This window comes from Uloborus diversus, chromosome 8 (assembly GCF_026930045.1).
Source record: "Uloborus diversus isolate 005 chromosome 8, Udiv.v.3.1, whole genome shotgun sequence".
Taxonomy (NCBI): Eukaryota; Metazoa; Arthropoda; class Arachnida; order Araneae; family Uloboridae; genus Uloborus; species Uloborus diversus.
In genome coordinates, this window is record NC_072738.1 from 102,791,761 (window position 1) to 102,807,925 (window position 16,165).

A 16,165-nucleotide genomic window follows, 5' to 3' on the forward strand; every position below is an offset into this window, starting at 1 on the left:
TGTTGATTATAACCAAAGTTCAGAAGTTGATGACGTAATAAAATCCTAAAAATGCTCTAAAATTAAACCCAACTAAACTAAAATAAAAAGTGACCCTAAAAAAAGTGAATTTGAAAAAATGATGTTATAATTTTTGAAACTGCACTTCAGGAATGAGGTCAGAATCACATTTAAAATAGTTTAAATATTTTAATGACTTACATATGGATATAGTCTACTAAGAATCAGGGCACAGACAAACAAAGCTGCCTTTTGCGAAAAATATTAACGCTTTTACTTTTCAGTTTTGAGAAGGACAGTCTTCAGAAATCTGCTTCTAAGAAAATGATTGTACCTAGAATCTGAAATGCAGTCGGAGTATAAAAACCTGTTCTTTTTGTTCGTTCCCCTTTTTTTCCTTTTCAAAGTGAACAATGAGGACTATCAACCCCTATAGATAAGAAGATACAGCTTCTTCGAGATTGTACTAGTTAAAAAATTGGAGATGAAAAACATTTGGCTCATATAGATGGATCAAAATGTCCTGAAAGTTTAAGGAAAAGTTAAAAGTGCTGCAAACATCTTTGAAAAATTCACTAAAACGGGAAAAATGCCAAAAAATGGAAAAAAAAAAGAAATTCAATGTCATCCACTTTCAAACCCTGATTATAACATAGCCAAGCAATGTGTTGTGAAACACATTGACTGAAGCGGTAGCAGAGCCGAGGAAGAATCATGTTTTATGATGTGGACCAATGACTGAGCGTTTTCAGTCACGTGACATTGTTTACGAAAATCGCCTTTTTTAATTGCTCTTTGCTTAAGTGAATGATTGTTTCAAATTTTAATGTTGATTTTTGGCGTCACCATCATCAACTCGATGAAATACCACCAACTTTATCATATGTACAACATAGTGCATGCTCCCTATTGCAGTTTAGATGTTGTTTTTTTGTCATAGTTAGAAAACAATAAATCCAAAAAGTAGCAGTAAAATAAAATATAATCATAATAAAATATCATCATCAAATAAATCATAATTTCAGTGTTATGAGCCACCGCCCTTTTTTTTTTAATTTAAATGTGTTTGTTGCAAACTTAACATGTTTCTACTGTTATTTATGTAATGTTCAATGCTTAACGTATAATAATTATGCAAAATAATATGAATGGATTAAAGAAATGAACCTTATAATTACCTTTTTTATTACGGTTTAAGACAGTAAATCATTAAACGGACAGAATTATTGGCGTCCAGGTTGTAAGGGAGTTTGGATATCTCACATGTATGTTTAAGAAAAATGAGTTTGCTTCAAAGATACTGTATAAAAGCATATGCAAACACTTTAAATACAATGCCAATTCTGCAGTGTAACATTCAAGAAATGTAAACAAATCAGTGTTTCAAAATCTGCGAAATTCGAAATTTTCTATAACATGTTCTCTGATTTACAAGTTATGACTAATTGTACCATTAAAAAAAATGCGGCACAAGTAAAGTTTCTAAAAAAATTATATGTGTAGATATATTTGACTATTATAGCCGACTAGCCATTAGGTGCGCTATAATAAATAATAAAACAGGCTAAAATGTATTTTAGATTTAATTTAATAAGAATTTTATGTTTGTCTCCACATGTTTTTATTTAAATCTGAAAACTGAAAATTGATTGTTTCAGTTAATTTTTTTCCCTCTTAGTTTGAAGAAAAATTTTAGTATATAGCCAACTTGTTGAATCTAACTCAGAGATTAATGAGTTGATTTTTATTTATTTTTTAGCATTATCAAAATCCTGAATTTATATGGACACCCATCTCTTAATGTAAGGGTTAAACTCATTGAAGAAAACTCTCAATTTAGATTGGCTGACCCCATATGGCAGGTAAATATGAGCCATTTTATTGTATAGTACATCCACTAGCATTTTCCCTATTCTTTCTTAAAAAAAAAATTATTTACAAAACTTGAAGCATTTGATAATTCTTCTCATTTTTCATTCCAAAATATATTCATACAACTGTCAGTATGTATTTGTTGCGGGTATGTTTAGCAATCTGGTCATTATTACTAACATTAAATGCTGATAAACTTATTACATTTATGGATACATTGCATACAAACCTAGACATTACTTCAAGTAAATGCATTTTGATGAGATTTTAGACTACAACATCCTTTTATTCCTCCTGCCCCCTTTTTTTTGAGCAATGACGAATTGCTACTTACTATCACTTGACCATTTTTTAAGTTTTTTGATTTTTCAGATTACCATGACGACGAGAATAAGTCTAGCTCATTGTTTTTAATATTTATTGAGAGAGGCTAATTTTCGTTGCAAATTGCAGTGTGCATTAATTCAATGATCAAACAGATCTTAAATTTAAAAAAGTTTTTTTTTTGTGTGTAAAATCACATTTTTTTCAGAAAAAACACACATATGGATGAAATTAAATAGCCAAACTTCATCTAAATAAAATATTTCTAGAGTACTTATTCCTATTATTTAAGATAAGAAATACAAATTCCAAAACAGTATACGCTGTAAATAGAATTTTCATGATAATCACACAGCTACAAATTGGACAAAATAACTATATCTTTATTACTGCGTCTTAATGACCACTTCTTTTTTGATGGATATGCCTCGAATTACCTAATCAAATCACCTGTTGTAATATGATCGGTGTAAATATCTTTTCCATTTCCGTTCCATATGAAGAAACCCATTAAGTAGGATCCTATTGATTGCAGAAAACATAATTTAAATTGAAGACTTAAAAATTTAAGTGAATGGCAGAGACTGGATGCCAGGCTTCAAAAGTATCATGATATTTTCGAAAATATCAAAAATATCTGATATTTTGATATATATTGGATATTTTGATATATATCCGATATTTTCAATCTCATTAAATAATTGTAACTGCATCCTCAAATCACTGTTGCTTATTTTCTTAGATTATTATTATAATACATACACTTAAAATTGGTTTTTCTTTCATTATATAAAAATATAATATTTATGCAAATATTTGCATACTTTAAACAGTATTTATTGAGTTACTGACAAAAGCATTAGCTGCTTCACTCATTTTTCTTTTGTTAGCTTCTTATACAAAATTATATAATTAAGAAGAAAAAATATGCATCAGTGTACAGCCACAAGACATTTTCCTTCTGACAAACTTTTAATTTTCAACGAGGCATTTTAAACCTATATTAAAATTGCCACATTGTGAATACTTTGTAATAATAAAAGAAAAAGGGAATATTATGTTATTACATTACATTAATTATATATTTCAGGTACATATAGTATATTTTGCATTTTTATAATTTTTAGTAATAAGTTAATAATATTAATATAATTAATACATATACCTTTTTATACTGAAAATATTGTTTTCAAAAAATAAATATAAAAATATGAAAATATCATGATATTTTTAGAATAAATATCTAGTGACATATATCACGATATATATCAACAAACCCTGATGAGTGCTGAAGATTCTTTTTTAAACAGAGCTTATAGTTAATTCATATTTAGTAAAGTATGACTGCTCTCATTTTGCAAAATGAATAAATATTTTCTGTGAAAGAGCTTTTACTTTAAATTCATACTCCTTAGGAACTTCCTGATGAAGATAAAATTGAAGATATTTCCAGTAGTCCGCTAATGGCAATTACAGATGACGATAAGATAGCACAAATGTGTTTGACGGATTTAATGGCAATGAAAGAAGGCATCTGTTGCAGGAGGTAATGTTTATGATGTTCTAATTTCCCTCAATTATCAAGTGATTTGTCTGTGGTTTCATTTTGCACCTATCATGTGATAATTGGAACTGCTCTTTTTGAAAATGTGTTTAAGTTTTCTTTATTGCTGAAAATAAACTTATGAGAAAATTGAAATATTCACAAATTGATTAGTGGTTTAGTTTGCTTGTGACTAAATTTCGTAACTAATTTTTTGAAGTGTGAAGTATTTTCTTTTTATTTTTTATCAAACTTGTGAATTTTTCTTGTTAATATTTTGTAAACATTTTTTTTTTGTTGGACAATATTTGTTTGCTGCTAAAAAAATTTAGTTTTCTTTATGGGAAAACATATATTCTGCCCTCTTTTTTTTTTTCTGGCATTCAATAAAACATTTCAGTGAAAATCAATTTTATGTTTGACATTGCAATCCGGGTGTTTTTTGCTCCTAGAAATGTTCACCACTTGTCTTGCTATAGCTAAAGATTAAGATTGTTTAATATTTCTAGTCAAAAGTGGCAAGCAGAAGCAAATTTATTAGTTGTCGCTCTTTTTTTTCTAGTGGCCACTTTTCTTCAAAACCAAGTAAATAACTAAAGGACAAATTAGCCCTCAAACTGCTACTAAAACATAAAAATTAGAGTGTAAATAAAGACAAACATAATTCGTTAATGTCATTAATGTTAAGACAAATGTTTTCTGATAAATTAATAATTCACACTTTCATTCTTCACTTCATCGTTTTGTTAGTTTTAGTTGCCACAAAAAATTATTCATTTGTATCTTTAAATGATTTATCTGTAATTTACAGGGAAATTTTTGATGATTCTGCAATCGCAAAAAGTATAAAATTATCTGGTAAAAGTACATAATAAATTTTGGACTTGCACCTTATTTGAAATCCTTCCTTTTTAAGGATATCATTCTTTGTAATTCACTTCGATAAAAACAACAACAAGGCAAGTAAAGAAGCAATTGGACATACAGTTATTCTACTAGTATGTGGTATATACTTCTACTTCATAGTGTGTCACTGTGTTGAAGAATAAAAGATTGAATGCATTTTATATTGCAGTTTTATATATTGAATCTGAAACGTTTTATCATCAACTGCGAAAATCAAGCTTATAAATTGTATATTATAAAGTGAGAAAAGCTTAATTTTTGTTGTCCTAAAATGTTTGAAATCGACACTCCGACCCCTGCTGGTATAGACTATCACAACTTCACAGTACTAGTTGCATTGAAGTCTCTAAATTGAACTTAGGATAGTTTTTGTGAGCTCTGAGCCATAAATGTTTGGATTAGAACTTCAAATGTGTTTCCCATCATGTACCGTACCACAGGGGCGTACTGGGTCCCGCAAAAAGGCGTCGACCTTGACCTCCAAAGGGTGAAAAAAAGGGGGGGGAGGTGCAATAAAAAAAAAGTGCGAAGAAAAAAAATGATGGTACGTAGATTTAGGGGTTTAAAGAAAAGAAAAAAAAGGAAATCATACAGGTTTGTAAGCGAGGGGGGGGGGGGGGGGAATTGCACCAAAATATTGAAAAAAATAAATGAATTTAAAAAACCTTTTTTTTTAAACAAAAAAGAAGCTGATATGTGCATTACATGAGTTCTTTTTATACCAACTTAATGTTATTTCCCCATTATTGGCTATTTTAATGCGATTCAATGGTTAAATCTCTAAATATCACCAACAGTGGCCAAATTGAAACCAGATTTAACTAGTATGCTGTGGCCATCACGAAACTTTCTTCTATATTTTTCTTTTTTTTTTCTAATCCCTCCCCATGCTTGACGAGGAAGCAATATTCCCCAACAAAAACAAAATTACACATGCAAAAACTTGACGTCCATCCCAATGTCTGAATTATGGCAAAAGCAAAGCAAAAAGCTAAAATTGAAAGTTATTTTAAAAGCCTTGCTTGAATTAATTACAAATATTTTATTTGTTAACAAACATAAGATGGCAACAGTTAAAAATTTTAAATCATTGAGATAATATTTCCGATCATTTCCCTACAATCAAAATCACGAGAAATACGCAGACGAAAATCTATTACGATTTATCTTTCTTATTGTTGCATTAATAAAGCTATTTTTATTCGCAAAAAAAAAAAAACCTTGGAGCGATTGGCGTCAAAATTGAACCAAAGCGTGTTTACATATGGATTCACATGTATTCAAAATTTCAACCAGAATGTAGCATTACTTCTTGAGATAGGGCACTCACAATGGAAAAAAAAGAACTGGTGATTGCGCTACCCCCTTTTTAGCTGTTGACACCAAAATAAAATCAGCTCTTATCAGGGCCGGATTTACGGGAAGGCAGGCGGGGCTACTGCCCCGGGGCCTCCACAACAAAGGGGCCCCCACAATAAAATTTTTACAAAATATCCTAACTTTCACGGATCCAAAATATCGGAAATATACATTATATATCAAAATATTCAGATATTTATCAAAGTATCGGATATTTTCGAAAATATGATGATCTTTTCGAACCCTGATTAAGGGCCTCCACTCCTTCATTGCCCCGGGACCTCCACGCTTCCAAACCCGGCCCCGGCTCTTATACCCACTAAGGGCTACTTGCCGATAAATTTTTCTTTCATTCTGTTCATTATTTCTTGAGATACAACAGTCACAAATGACGACAAAAAAATTTCTATAGCTCAACCCCCGTTTGAGTTATTGACACCAAAATTGAATCAGCATCTGTTCCTGTTAATGGCAACATATGGACCAAATTTTGTTTGATTCCACCAGTTACTTCCTGAGGAATAGCAAGCACGCGTAACTCAAAAAACGTCCCATTGCTCCACCCCCCCCCCCTTGGAGGAATTCGTGCCAAAAACCAATGGGCACAAGTTCATATAGGGGCACATATGTGTACCAAATTTCGTTTGATTTCATGCGTTAGTTTTTGCTGTAGAGCGGCCACAAAAAACTGGTCACACACAGATGTGACACACACACACAGACAGACATTTTCCAAAAATAGTTGAAATGGACTCAGCACTCTCAAAACGTTTGAATCTGTCGAAATTCAAAAATTTGCTCGAATCTAATACTTTCTTCTATATATTAGATATAGAAGAAAGTAAAAATAAATATATATATTTTTTAAATCACCAAGTTGGCGACAAAACTTGGCGACCAAAAGACTGACGATATATCGGCAAATGTCCGCGAAATTAAAACACCACTTGAGTTTGCATCGAAATTAACAATGATTCCCCCCCAATCCGGGAAAAGCCCCCTTTGGAAACACCAGATTGCAACCAAAAGGGGAGGTGCACAACTAGACTCCACTAGGAGTCTACATACCGAATTTCAACTTTCTAAGACATACGGTTCTTGAGTTATGCGACATATAAACGCACATACATGCATACGGACGTCACGAGAAAACTTGTTGTAATTAACTGGGGGATTGTCAAAATGGATATTTTGGGGGTTTGTACGTTCTTAGGCATTTATCCACATGTGGTCGGATTGAAAAAAAAATCTCCATATTCTTTTAGGGGTGAGCAAAAGGGAAATTAAGGCCAATTTTTGAGTGAAATTTTTTTTGCGAATACAATACTTCCTTTCTTGTAAAAGGAAGTAAAAAGGTGTTCAGACTTGAGGGCGCATATATGGGACGGTGCTTCCAGCAGGTGGGCCAGTCTGCCCCAGCCCTACCAGAGCCTGATTAACGCACGGACCTGGGCACCACAAATTTAGGGGCACTAAAATAGCCGAAATTAACTTACTTCCTTCCTTTTTTTTTTCTGTTAAAGTGAACGTTTCTTTTCAGCTTTGGAAAGAATCAAAAATCATTTGAGAAGCTACGTTTTTCAGGATAATTTAGAGGCGTTTTTCTTATTGACCACTGAAAATACTGTGACATCAAAATTAGATTTCGATGATGTGATCTGTGATCGACACATTTGCCTCTGTTAAAGCCAGAAAGAAGCCTTTTTAAAGCTTAATGTCAGAATTAGTTTTTTTTTTGCTATTTTTGCAGTTTTAAATTGTTTTTTAATTCATTTTCACCTTAAGGTAAGGCAATTTTAACTATGATTAGTATGGTGACTATCAAGTGTTAAGTATTCAAATCCCAGGTTTCTGTAGTAATGTGTAGGTTTCTAGTGTATTAGGTTTCTAGTGTAAAACATTGGCTTTGAAATTGTGCTGACCTGGGCACCAGTTTGTCTTGATCGGGCCCTGCGCCCTACCATATGATTGGATCCTTGCAATTGCTAAATTTGCATTTGTTTGTTTCCATCAGTTTTCTACAACTCAACACACGCCATACTGCTCCTGTGGTGGATATATTGTTGAACTGAAATTTCTTTCTCTCTCTAGACAACACAGGTGGGATTGAAGAGAGTGGTGACTAGCTGGTGAACAATTCAAATATTTTTTATCACCATTTTTTTAAAGCTTAGCTGCCATGTATAGCAAGTGGTGACCACTTCTCTTGATCTTTAACTTGTAGCAAAGCATGTTGCCAAATTTGCATGTTATAACAAGGTTTTTCTGTGTATAGGAAATTGCAGTGAGATTAAAGCATGCTAATTAGCAATTCATTCAGCTTTTGCAAATAGGCTATCTATCGTCTTAACTATGTATATGTATTTTTCAAATCAAGTTATATTTTGCTTTTGGTAATTTTATTGAAAATAATGTCTCTCCAAAATTACTGTATTTTTTCTTTATATGTGTTGATTTAAACTTGAAGTAGTGAATTGAATAAAATTTTAATCATAGAAGTAGTTCCAAATTTCTTTTTTGTAATGTACTAGTTTTATGAACAGTTCAATATTAGTTCTCAAACTAACCTAAAATCTTGCATAAATTACTTTTCAGGATAAGGTTGATGAAACGTCTAAGTACACAGCCGGCTAATCCAAGTGCTGTGGATGAAGTTGAGAAAATGGATCAACTACTTAGTAAAGTTCTTGAAAGAATCAAAGTTATAAAGACTATTTGTAGTTCTTTTTCATGAAGTACTTGAAAAGTAAGAAACTAACAAAAACGAACTTAAAAAAATGCAAACACTTATTTTGTTGTTGAAAAAAAAAAGAGATCGTCTGCAAATCTTATTGTTATTTGGATTTTTTCTTTTTTGAGTTTTTTACTTTATATATTACTAGCTGTACCTGACGCGCGTTGCTACGCCAACAAAAAAAATACATCATTATACTGATTTTCATGACAATCGGTTGAACGGGGCAAAAGTTGCTACTCTGCAGTGCCACCTGGTGGCAAGTGGCTTCAATGAGCATATTATGCACCTTCTCCGTGGAAAAATACATATATATAGCAATTTTCAGAATAATCGGTCCAGGTATCTAGTGAAGCCGTGACTATACTCAAATTTTGTACTCACGCAGTTTGCAAGATCAATCAATCGCTAAAAATATCAAATAGAAAAAGTTTTAAATTCCCCCGTTGCATGAAAAGCCATAAAACAATAAAGAAAGAATTTATTTGTTCAAATTGAAGAAAAATGGCAACAGCTAACTTCTTATCAATGAGATCTTTCACGCGAATTAATTTCTGCAACCGATAATTTTATTCGTATTTATCCAATGGATTGTGACTTAAATTGGAATAAAAAAGAAACTATTGATCGTATTTTTTTCGAACTGGTCTATAAACATTCCCAGTACCAAAAATAACAAACGATGATAGTTTCAGCCAAATCTGCCGGGTAGTTTTTGAGTTCATGGATGACATACAGACAAACATTCATTTTTATATATATAGATTCAAGGACACTTAAAAATGAATGCTTATTTTCGAGAAAACTCTAAAATGTTTGATTCTTGAAATGCAACCTCAATTTAATTTTGTAATACTTATTTTATCGTTTATGATGAAACTGATTTGCCAATTCTTTTGCAGTTAAACAAAAGAAAAAGGATATCTGTTGGAGTGCATTTTCACTGCATTAAAATGGATAGAGTGGTGTGTCTCAAACTGTACTGTATTTTTTTGTGTAAAAGTTATTGTATGGTTAGTACCCCCTGCAAATACATTGTTGTTCTCAGGATATGCTCAGACTTCTTAAGACTCCCCTTAGTAAAAGCGGCTTCCAAAATTCTTAAAATTACTAGAATTCTCCTTGAAAACTCTTGAACTGTTTGCAAATCGAAATTCACTTTACTTAAAAAAAAATTTCGTTTTGAGGTAAAGGGGAAAAATTAATTGAAGTGAAATTTTTTTTTTTTTGTGATGAAACATTTCTTACTAGACATCTTTTTCAAACAAACATTGAGCAATTAGGAAGATTATTTGTTATTGATCTGATTCTGAGTGTGTAGCAAAGTCCTTATGTCTATATCTCTTTTGACCTCGGCATCCACTTTGAGATTGGTTGTTTAAAATCACATGGATCCTTTCTAATTTCTTTCATGTCTAATGCAAAAATTATCACTCTTCCATTATTTTTATGTCAAAATTCAACCTTTTTTTTTTTGTCAAGAACGTCGATGATTTTGAAAAATTAACCAATTGACTTTTATACAAAAAAAAAAAAAGAAAAGAAAAAGTCCATCCAGTAATATGATAATTAAAAAAAAAATTAAATTTTCGATCTATCAGCACATTTTAGTTTCAAGAAAATATTTCAGTTTTTAGCGGTAAGTTACCGCTCATGCCAAGGCTAAGGCAAAACTGCATGCAATATACCATACAGAACCTAGGGCATCACATCTAGAGAATGCAGTTTCGTTCTTTCATTCTTCGCTGTCTGCTTTATTGCATGTAGTTCTGTCTTAGCCCTGGCTTAGAGGCAGTAACTTACTGCTAAAACTACCCAAGCTTTGCCTTCACTTCACGAGTTGAACGGCATCATGCCGCAGACCCTTGCTAGTGAGATAAATTCATTTTATCTACCAGTTTGTTGGCACTCTCAACTTCAGTGAGATGACATCTGCCTCCTGCTCGGTTATTCACTAATCCAGACTGATGAGCTCTAATAAGAACGAAACTGCCGTCTCTGGATGTGGTAACCGGGCTGTCTGGTATATTGCATGTATTTCCATTTATTCTTCTGTTTTTAGATGATTTTGCACATTTATAATAAGGACACCATCCTTATTTAAAACTAATTAATTCTCATCTCCTTCTCTTTTGAAAATTCAATTCATTTGAGCAAAACAGCCTGCTACATTGTAACGTAATTAAGTGTAGAAAATAATATAAAGAGGTTTTTGCCAATCTCTCAACTGGTAACAGTGATTAATCTGAGAGCGAATAAAAAAACTCTGAAAAGGTAAACTAAAATTTATGTAAAATTTTTGATTTTTGAAATCGGGGGGGGGGGGGGGGGTGAATAATCACTTGGTTGCTATTTTTGATTGCCAAAACTTGACTTTATCAAACGAATTCAAGTTGTTGTTTTTAGTATTTAATAAATATTAATTTGTATTTAATAAATCTGTGCAGCATATTTATTTTGGTTAAAGAATGGAACCAGGAAGATATTTTTATTATTGTTCTTTTTGATTTATTTTATTTTTGTAAACTTTTTGTTGAAAGAAATTTACCTTGGAAGGAGCATTTTTCCCATATAGGGTAAAGCATCATTCATGAGTCATTCATTTGACTGACTGGAGTGAAACGATGTATAATTGAAATTTTACATTTATCTTGATCTTATCTAAACTTTACCCCATTTAAGTTTAGGCCCAGTTATGCAATTTTATTCAAATATAACAGTTTTATTGTTCTTATAAATTTTTTTATGCAACTAGCAAAAATTATTCTGTAAGTTTTCATTATTGCATTATGAAGTTAATTGAGTAGTTCCTGAAACATTTTTTTGTTTGGGTTTTAAAGAACAAAGTGAGCTTTAAATTTGTCATTACATTCTGTTGCCTCTTTAAAAAAAGTGGTGTCAATTCATCTTTACCTTCTTCGTCATCAATTAAAGTATCACAAAATAATTTTCTTTCTATTAAATCTTGTATTAGGCACAATACAGAGTACAAAATATCACTATCACAATTTGCAAATTCCGCAAACTTGAATTCTACGAAAATCTTCCAGTCTTCATCATCCTTGATTATAGTTTCCTCATCACTCTATTCGCATTCTTCCGGTTTGGAAAATTTTTCAAATTTGAGAAAAGGGAAAATGATGTATGACTGAATTTTGTGACTTATGCATTTGTGCATAAAAGAAATAGGAATGAATTGGAGCTTTACGAAATGGTGGCGTATGTGTATAAAAGACTTTAATCAAGATATGTATAGACAATACTTTAACCAAACTTACTAAAAGCAAAAGTCCAGCTATCATTCTAAGGGAAAAAAACTTACTTTATTTTCATTTTAGTTTATGCAAATTACTTAATCCCCCTATCCACCCACAGTGCCAACTTTTGAGTTTGGGTCATGTATGATAAGTGAGTGTTACAGTAGAACGTCGAAAACCGAATGCTCATTTCATAGCTCTCTCAGCTGAAAATCAGTGATTTTTAAAAAAATAGTTTGTTGGTTTTTCCTTACAGAAATTAAATTCAACTCTCTTTGTGTAAAAGTCTGCATTTCCCCGAAGTTCATTTAATTTTCTTTGTTGAATTATTGTGTAATAGTTCCTAACCAGTGATGTTCTCATCAATTTTTCTGAGGGTATACTCTCAGTAATCCATTATACACAATATGTGTATGCGATCATATACATAATATGTCGAAAAACAGAGAGATGGCTTATACCCTATGGGAACACCCCTGTATCTGACATAGTGCATCCTGTACTACAAATATTTTGTGCAATAACATTTTACTTCTCATATTATAGATAAAAGGAATATACACTGTAATACTTTGTTAATTACTAAGTACAATAGTTAATTACTAAAATTTTATTTAGTGTTTTCCTTTTCACTCTATTAGAAATATTGTGTAATAAATTACAGAAGTTTCTTAGCAAGTGTGGGCTTATTTTTGAAAATCGGATGCAGCGAACTCTTGGTTATATCGATCTTCGTAGCCAATCCACTAAGGGTTTGTTATAGCGGAGTTTGACTGTATTGAAAGACCTGAACTACCTATGGTTCCAATTAGTACGGATTTTTGATGTTCTTCTTTATATTGTACTTGGAATTTTCCTGTGTGTCCTCTATGACCGTTTATTCCTGCACACTGCTGGTCTGTACGCAATTTGGTTAAAGAAAATAATTTTTTTTTTTTTTTTTTTTGCTTCTGGGGAAGGGAGAGATTATTTCCTAAGACACTCATTAAATTCTTAGCTCGGGTATTCCTTTGTGGGAACAGCTTGCCATTAATAAAAGTAATAATGACCTTAAAATCTTGGGGAGCACCACTGACCATGTTAGGCTGCTGAGTGGTAATGACCTCTAAAAAGTATCACTTGCCGAGTAGCAGGAACTGCAACACCCATCGCAGATTTTTGAGGAAATCTGCAGACTATTTCTGAATTGGAGAGAGTTTTTTTTCCTTCCCTTTCCACACAAATTTTCGAAATTTAAAGCAGAAAAATACAATTCACAGTTAAAACAAAAAAAGGTACCTTAATCTATGCTGTAGTCCTCTGTCCCTAAGAATTCAAAAGGACTTGCTCCCACAGCTACCTGTATCTCTGTTTTATATTTTGAAGCCTTTTTAGCAGGGTTGGCAAAAACCCGGATTTTTATTAAAAAAACCATAAACCCAGGGTTTTTTAAATAAACTCAAAAAAAAAAAAAAAAAAACCCAACTAAAGCTGGGTTTTTAAAAAGAAATGTGGGTTTTTTGTTCTTTTTTAGGGAAAATGTGGGGTACTTGTAGCACATTGTAGTGTAAGTATATGGTCTAAGCGCAAAAATTGTCTTGGGGTAAAAAAAAGCTGGAAAATTCAGCGTTTTCTGAAGAAATATATAAAAAGACGATGAAACCCAAGAATGGTGAAGTTTCAGATTTTTTAGTTTCCATGATTACCAACAGTTAAGGCAAAGTTACTTCTTGAGTGCAAAAATCTATTGTTCATTTGTTTGTTTTTAATTACTACATTTTTTTTTTGCATTTTACTTTATTGTATTTCATTTTGTTATGCAAAACTACTGTAGGACCTCAAGTAGTTTAAATCCCTTTTTACCGAATTCCAGCTTAATCAAGACATTTCTTTGAATTTTATATTACCTGTTTCTTAAATTCTGTGTACAGAGTAAGAAATATTAAACTTTTTCGTAAGATAATGAAAATACTGTGCATCCTATTCTGTTTTCTGTCCAACCGTTTTCCAAAACCTGTTAATTTCTAAAAAATATACCTTGTTTATTCGAGATTTGTTATGTTTCGGTTTGCAGAAAATAATTCACATGAAAGCCTTGAGAGCTATTAAGAAAATCAGACGTGACAGGACTTAGTCAAGATAATTTGAGTTATTTATTGACCAGTTAAAGAAAAAAGTTAAAAAAGTTAAATGTATTATTTATTTAAAATCTTTGGAATATTTTTTAAATGCTGTTAAGAAATACTATTAAAGTTCAAAATTCATTTTTTATGTCCATTGTCTGTGGTGAAGAACAAATAGAAAAGAAGTTTAATTTGTGAAAGTATTTATATTAATTTTTTAAAAAACTTCTCAGAAAAATTTTAAAAACCCAAAAGTGGGCTAAATAATTGGTTTTTTAAAATTGGTTTTTGAAAAAAAAAAAAAACCCATTGGGTCCAATTCAGCCAACCCTGCTTTTTGGCTTTCATTTTATTCGTAATTTTTTTACTAAGCATTTTATTTTTAATCGTTCTTTTTTTTCTGATTCATAGTAAGTGTTACTATTAATCTAATGTTGCCATGCAGACTACTTTTGGGTTTTATAATCTCCGTCGCAGACCACTCAAAAAAAAATTCTGCATTTGTTTCCTCGCAGTGGATTAATTCTCAGTCCAAATTAAAGGAAATAACCTTCCTCTTCTCACTTAATGCAATTTCCTAAAAATATGTGCTACCTTATTAAGAGCCTTTGGAAAATCAATTTTGGTTTTTAAAAATAAAATCTCTTAAATCACTGCATAATATCTTAATAAGTGCTTTTTTCTTTTATGTGTTTTCAGGTTACAATGGTTTTTTTAATTTTAAATTTCGTTCAAGCAGAAGAAAGGAAAGAATCTTCTCATCATGCAATTTTTCACTATCATTTTTTCAATCATGGAACTACTTAAAGGACAACGAATTTACACTGTGATAGGATTTTTTATGTATATAACTGCATTTTCATAAATGCTGGTAATTTTTTTTATGTTTGGAAAATTCTCACGTTGATTGTAAAATTACAGAATTTTATAGAGTGTTCAAAAATTGAAAATGTAAAACTGTATTGCTATTGAATTTTGTAATTAGTATTATCTGATAAATAAAATGTTTTTTAATTTGTTTATTGCTGCTAGTATTTTTTTCCCCTCTAATACTTAGCAATTTAATTTTTTTTCTGTGTACAGGGTTGCCATGCACCTGGGAAGCATGAAAAACCTGGAATTCTCAGGGAAAAGGAAAATAAGCTAAAATGGTCGGGGAAATGTCAGGGAATATCACAAATTGTTGAAATTTCTGGAAATGTCGGGATTTTTTTCCAATTTTTTCGTCTGATGGGTGAAACTGCTGCTCCATTCGGGCTAAGATGCTGCAGTACGGTAAATGTCGCATTCCGGATATGCGAATTTTCCTAATATAGTAGAGAGCAAGAAATTTCAAGCTGATTTTTGAAGACTAAATCTGATAAGGCTGCAAAGATTGAAACAGAAAGAAAGAAATAGCCTTCTCTTTTTTTTTTTTTTATTTTTCATAAAATGAAAAATGGTTATAAAAATTTAGTCTTAAAATTTGTGCATTTATTAAAGCTTTTTTTGGCAACGTGCCAACATTGAAACTATCTTTGCCGAAAATTGCTTAGTGCGTTTGAATTTCAGCCTTTTTTTTTTTTTTTTAAAAGTACCAATTTGAAGTCCCTGATATTTTAAAGCATTTGCAATCAATGTAATTTAATTTTAAGTTTATATTAACTTACAATATTTGATTACAGTTATTGATAATTTTTTTAAGCATTGTTTGATTCATAAAGGATGTTTATTTACACAGGGTGGCGACAGATCAGGGAATTTTATTAATCAGGGAAATGTCGGGGAATTTGAAAAAATAACAAAAAATCAGGGAATATTGATTTTAAGAAGAAATTTTTTTTTTCTTTGCAAAATTAAGTACTCTAATTCCCTACGCATTCTTGGCCAATTATCTGTTCAAAAAAAAAAAGTAAAGTTAATGAGGTGCGATTATACACTGCCGCATATTTGTGCATCTTTTTTCCTCAATGTCAAAGTATTGAATCTTACTTATTAACCACAAGATGAACTTCCTAAGATTGCTTCTGTGTCTGTTAGGTTGTTTATTTAACCTAGCTTGAAATTTCTTTTTACGTTTTCAATGCTA

The 16,165-nt window shown here is 31.3% G+C and overlaps 1 protein-coding gene across 1 annotated transcript in view; it reads left to right on the plus strand.

Annotated features, from left to right (window-relative positions):
• Positions 1–15,072, plus strand: part of LOC129228518 (uncharacterized) — a 144,686-nt gene extending 129,614 nt beyond the window's left edge. Inside the window, exons 22-25 of the mRNA XM_054863198.1 lie at positions 1,760–1,862; positions 3,612–3,742; positions 8,600–8,750; positions 14,797–15,072. Of these exons, the coding sequence (XP_054719173.1) occupies positions 1,760–1,862; positions 3,612–3,742; positions 8,600–8,738 (373 nt within the window). The 3' untranslated portion in view covers positions 8,739–8,750; positions 14,797–15,072. The remainder of the gene's footprint in view (positions 1–1,759; positions 1,863–3,611; positions 3,743–8,599; positions 8,751–14,796) is intronic.
• The last annotated feature ends 1,093 nt before the right edge of the window (positions 15,073–16,165 follow it).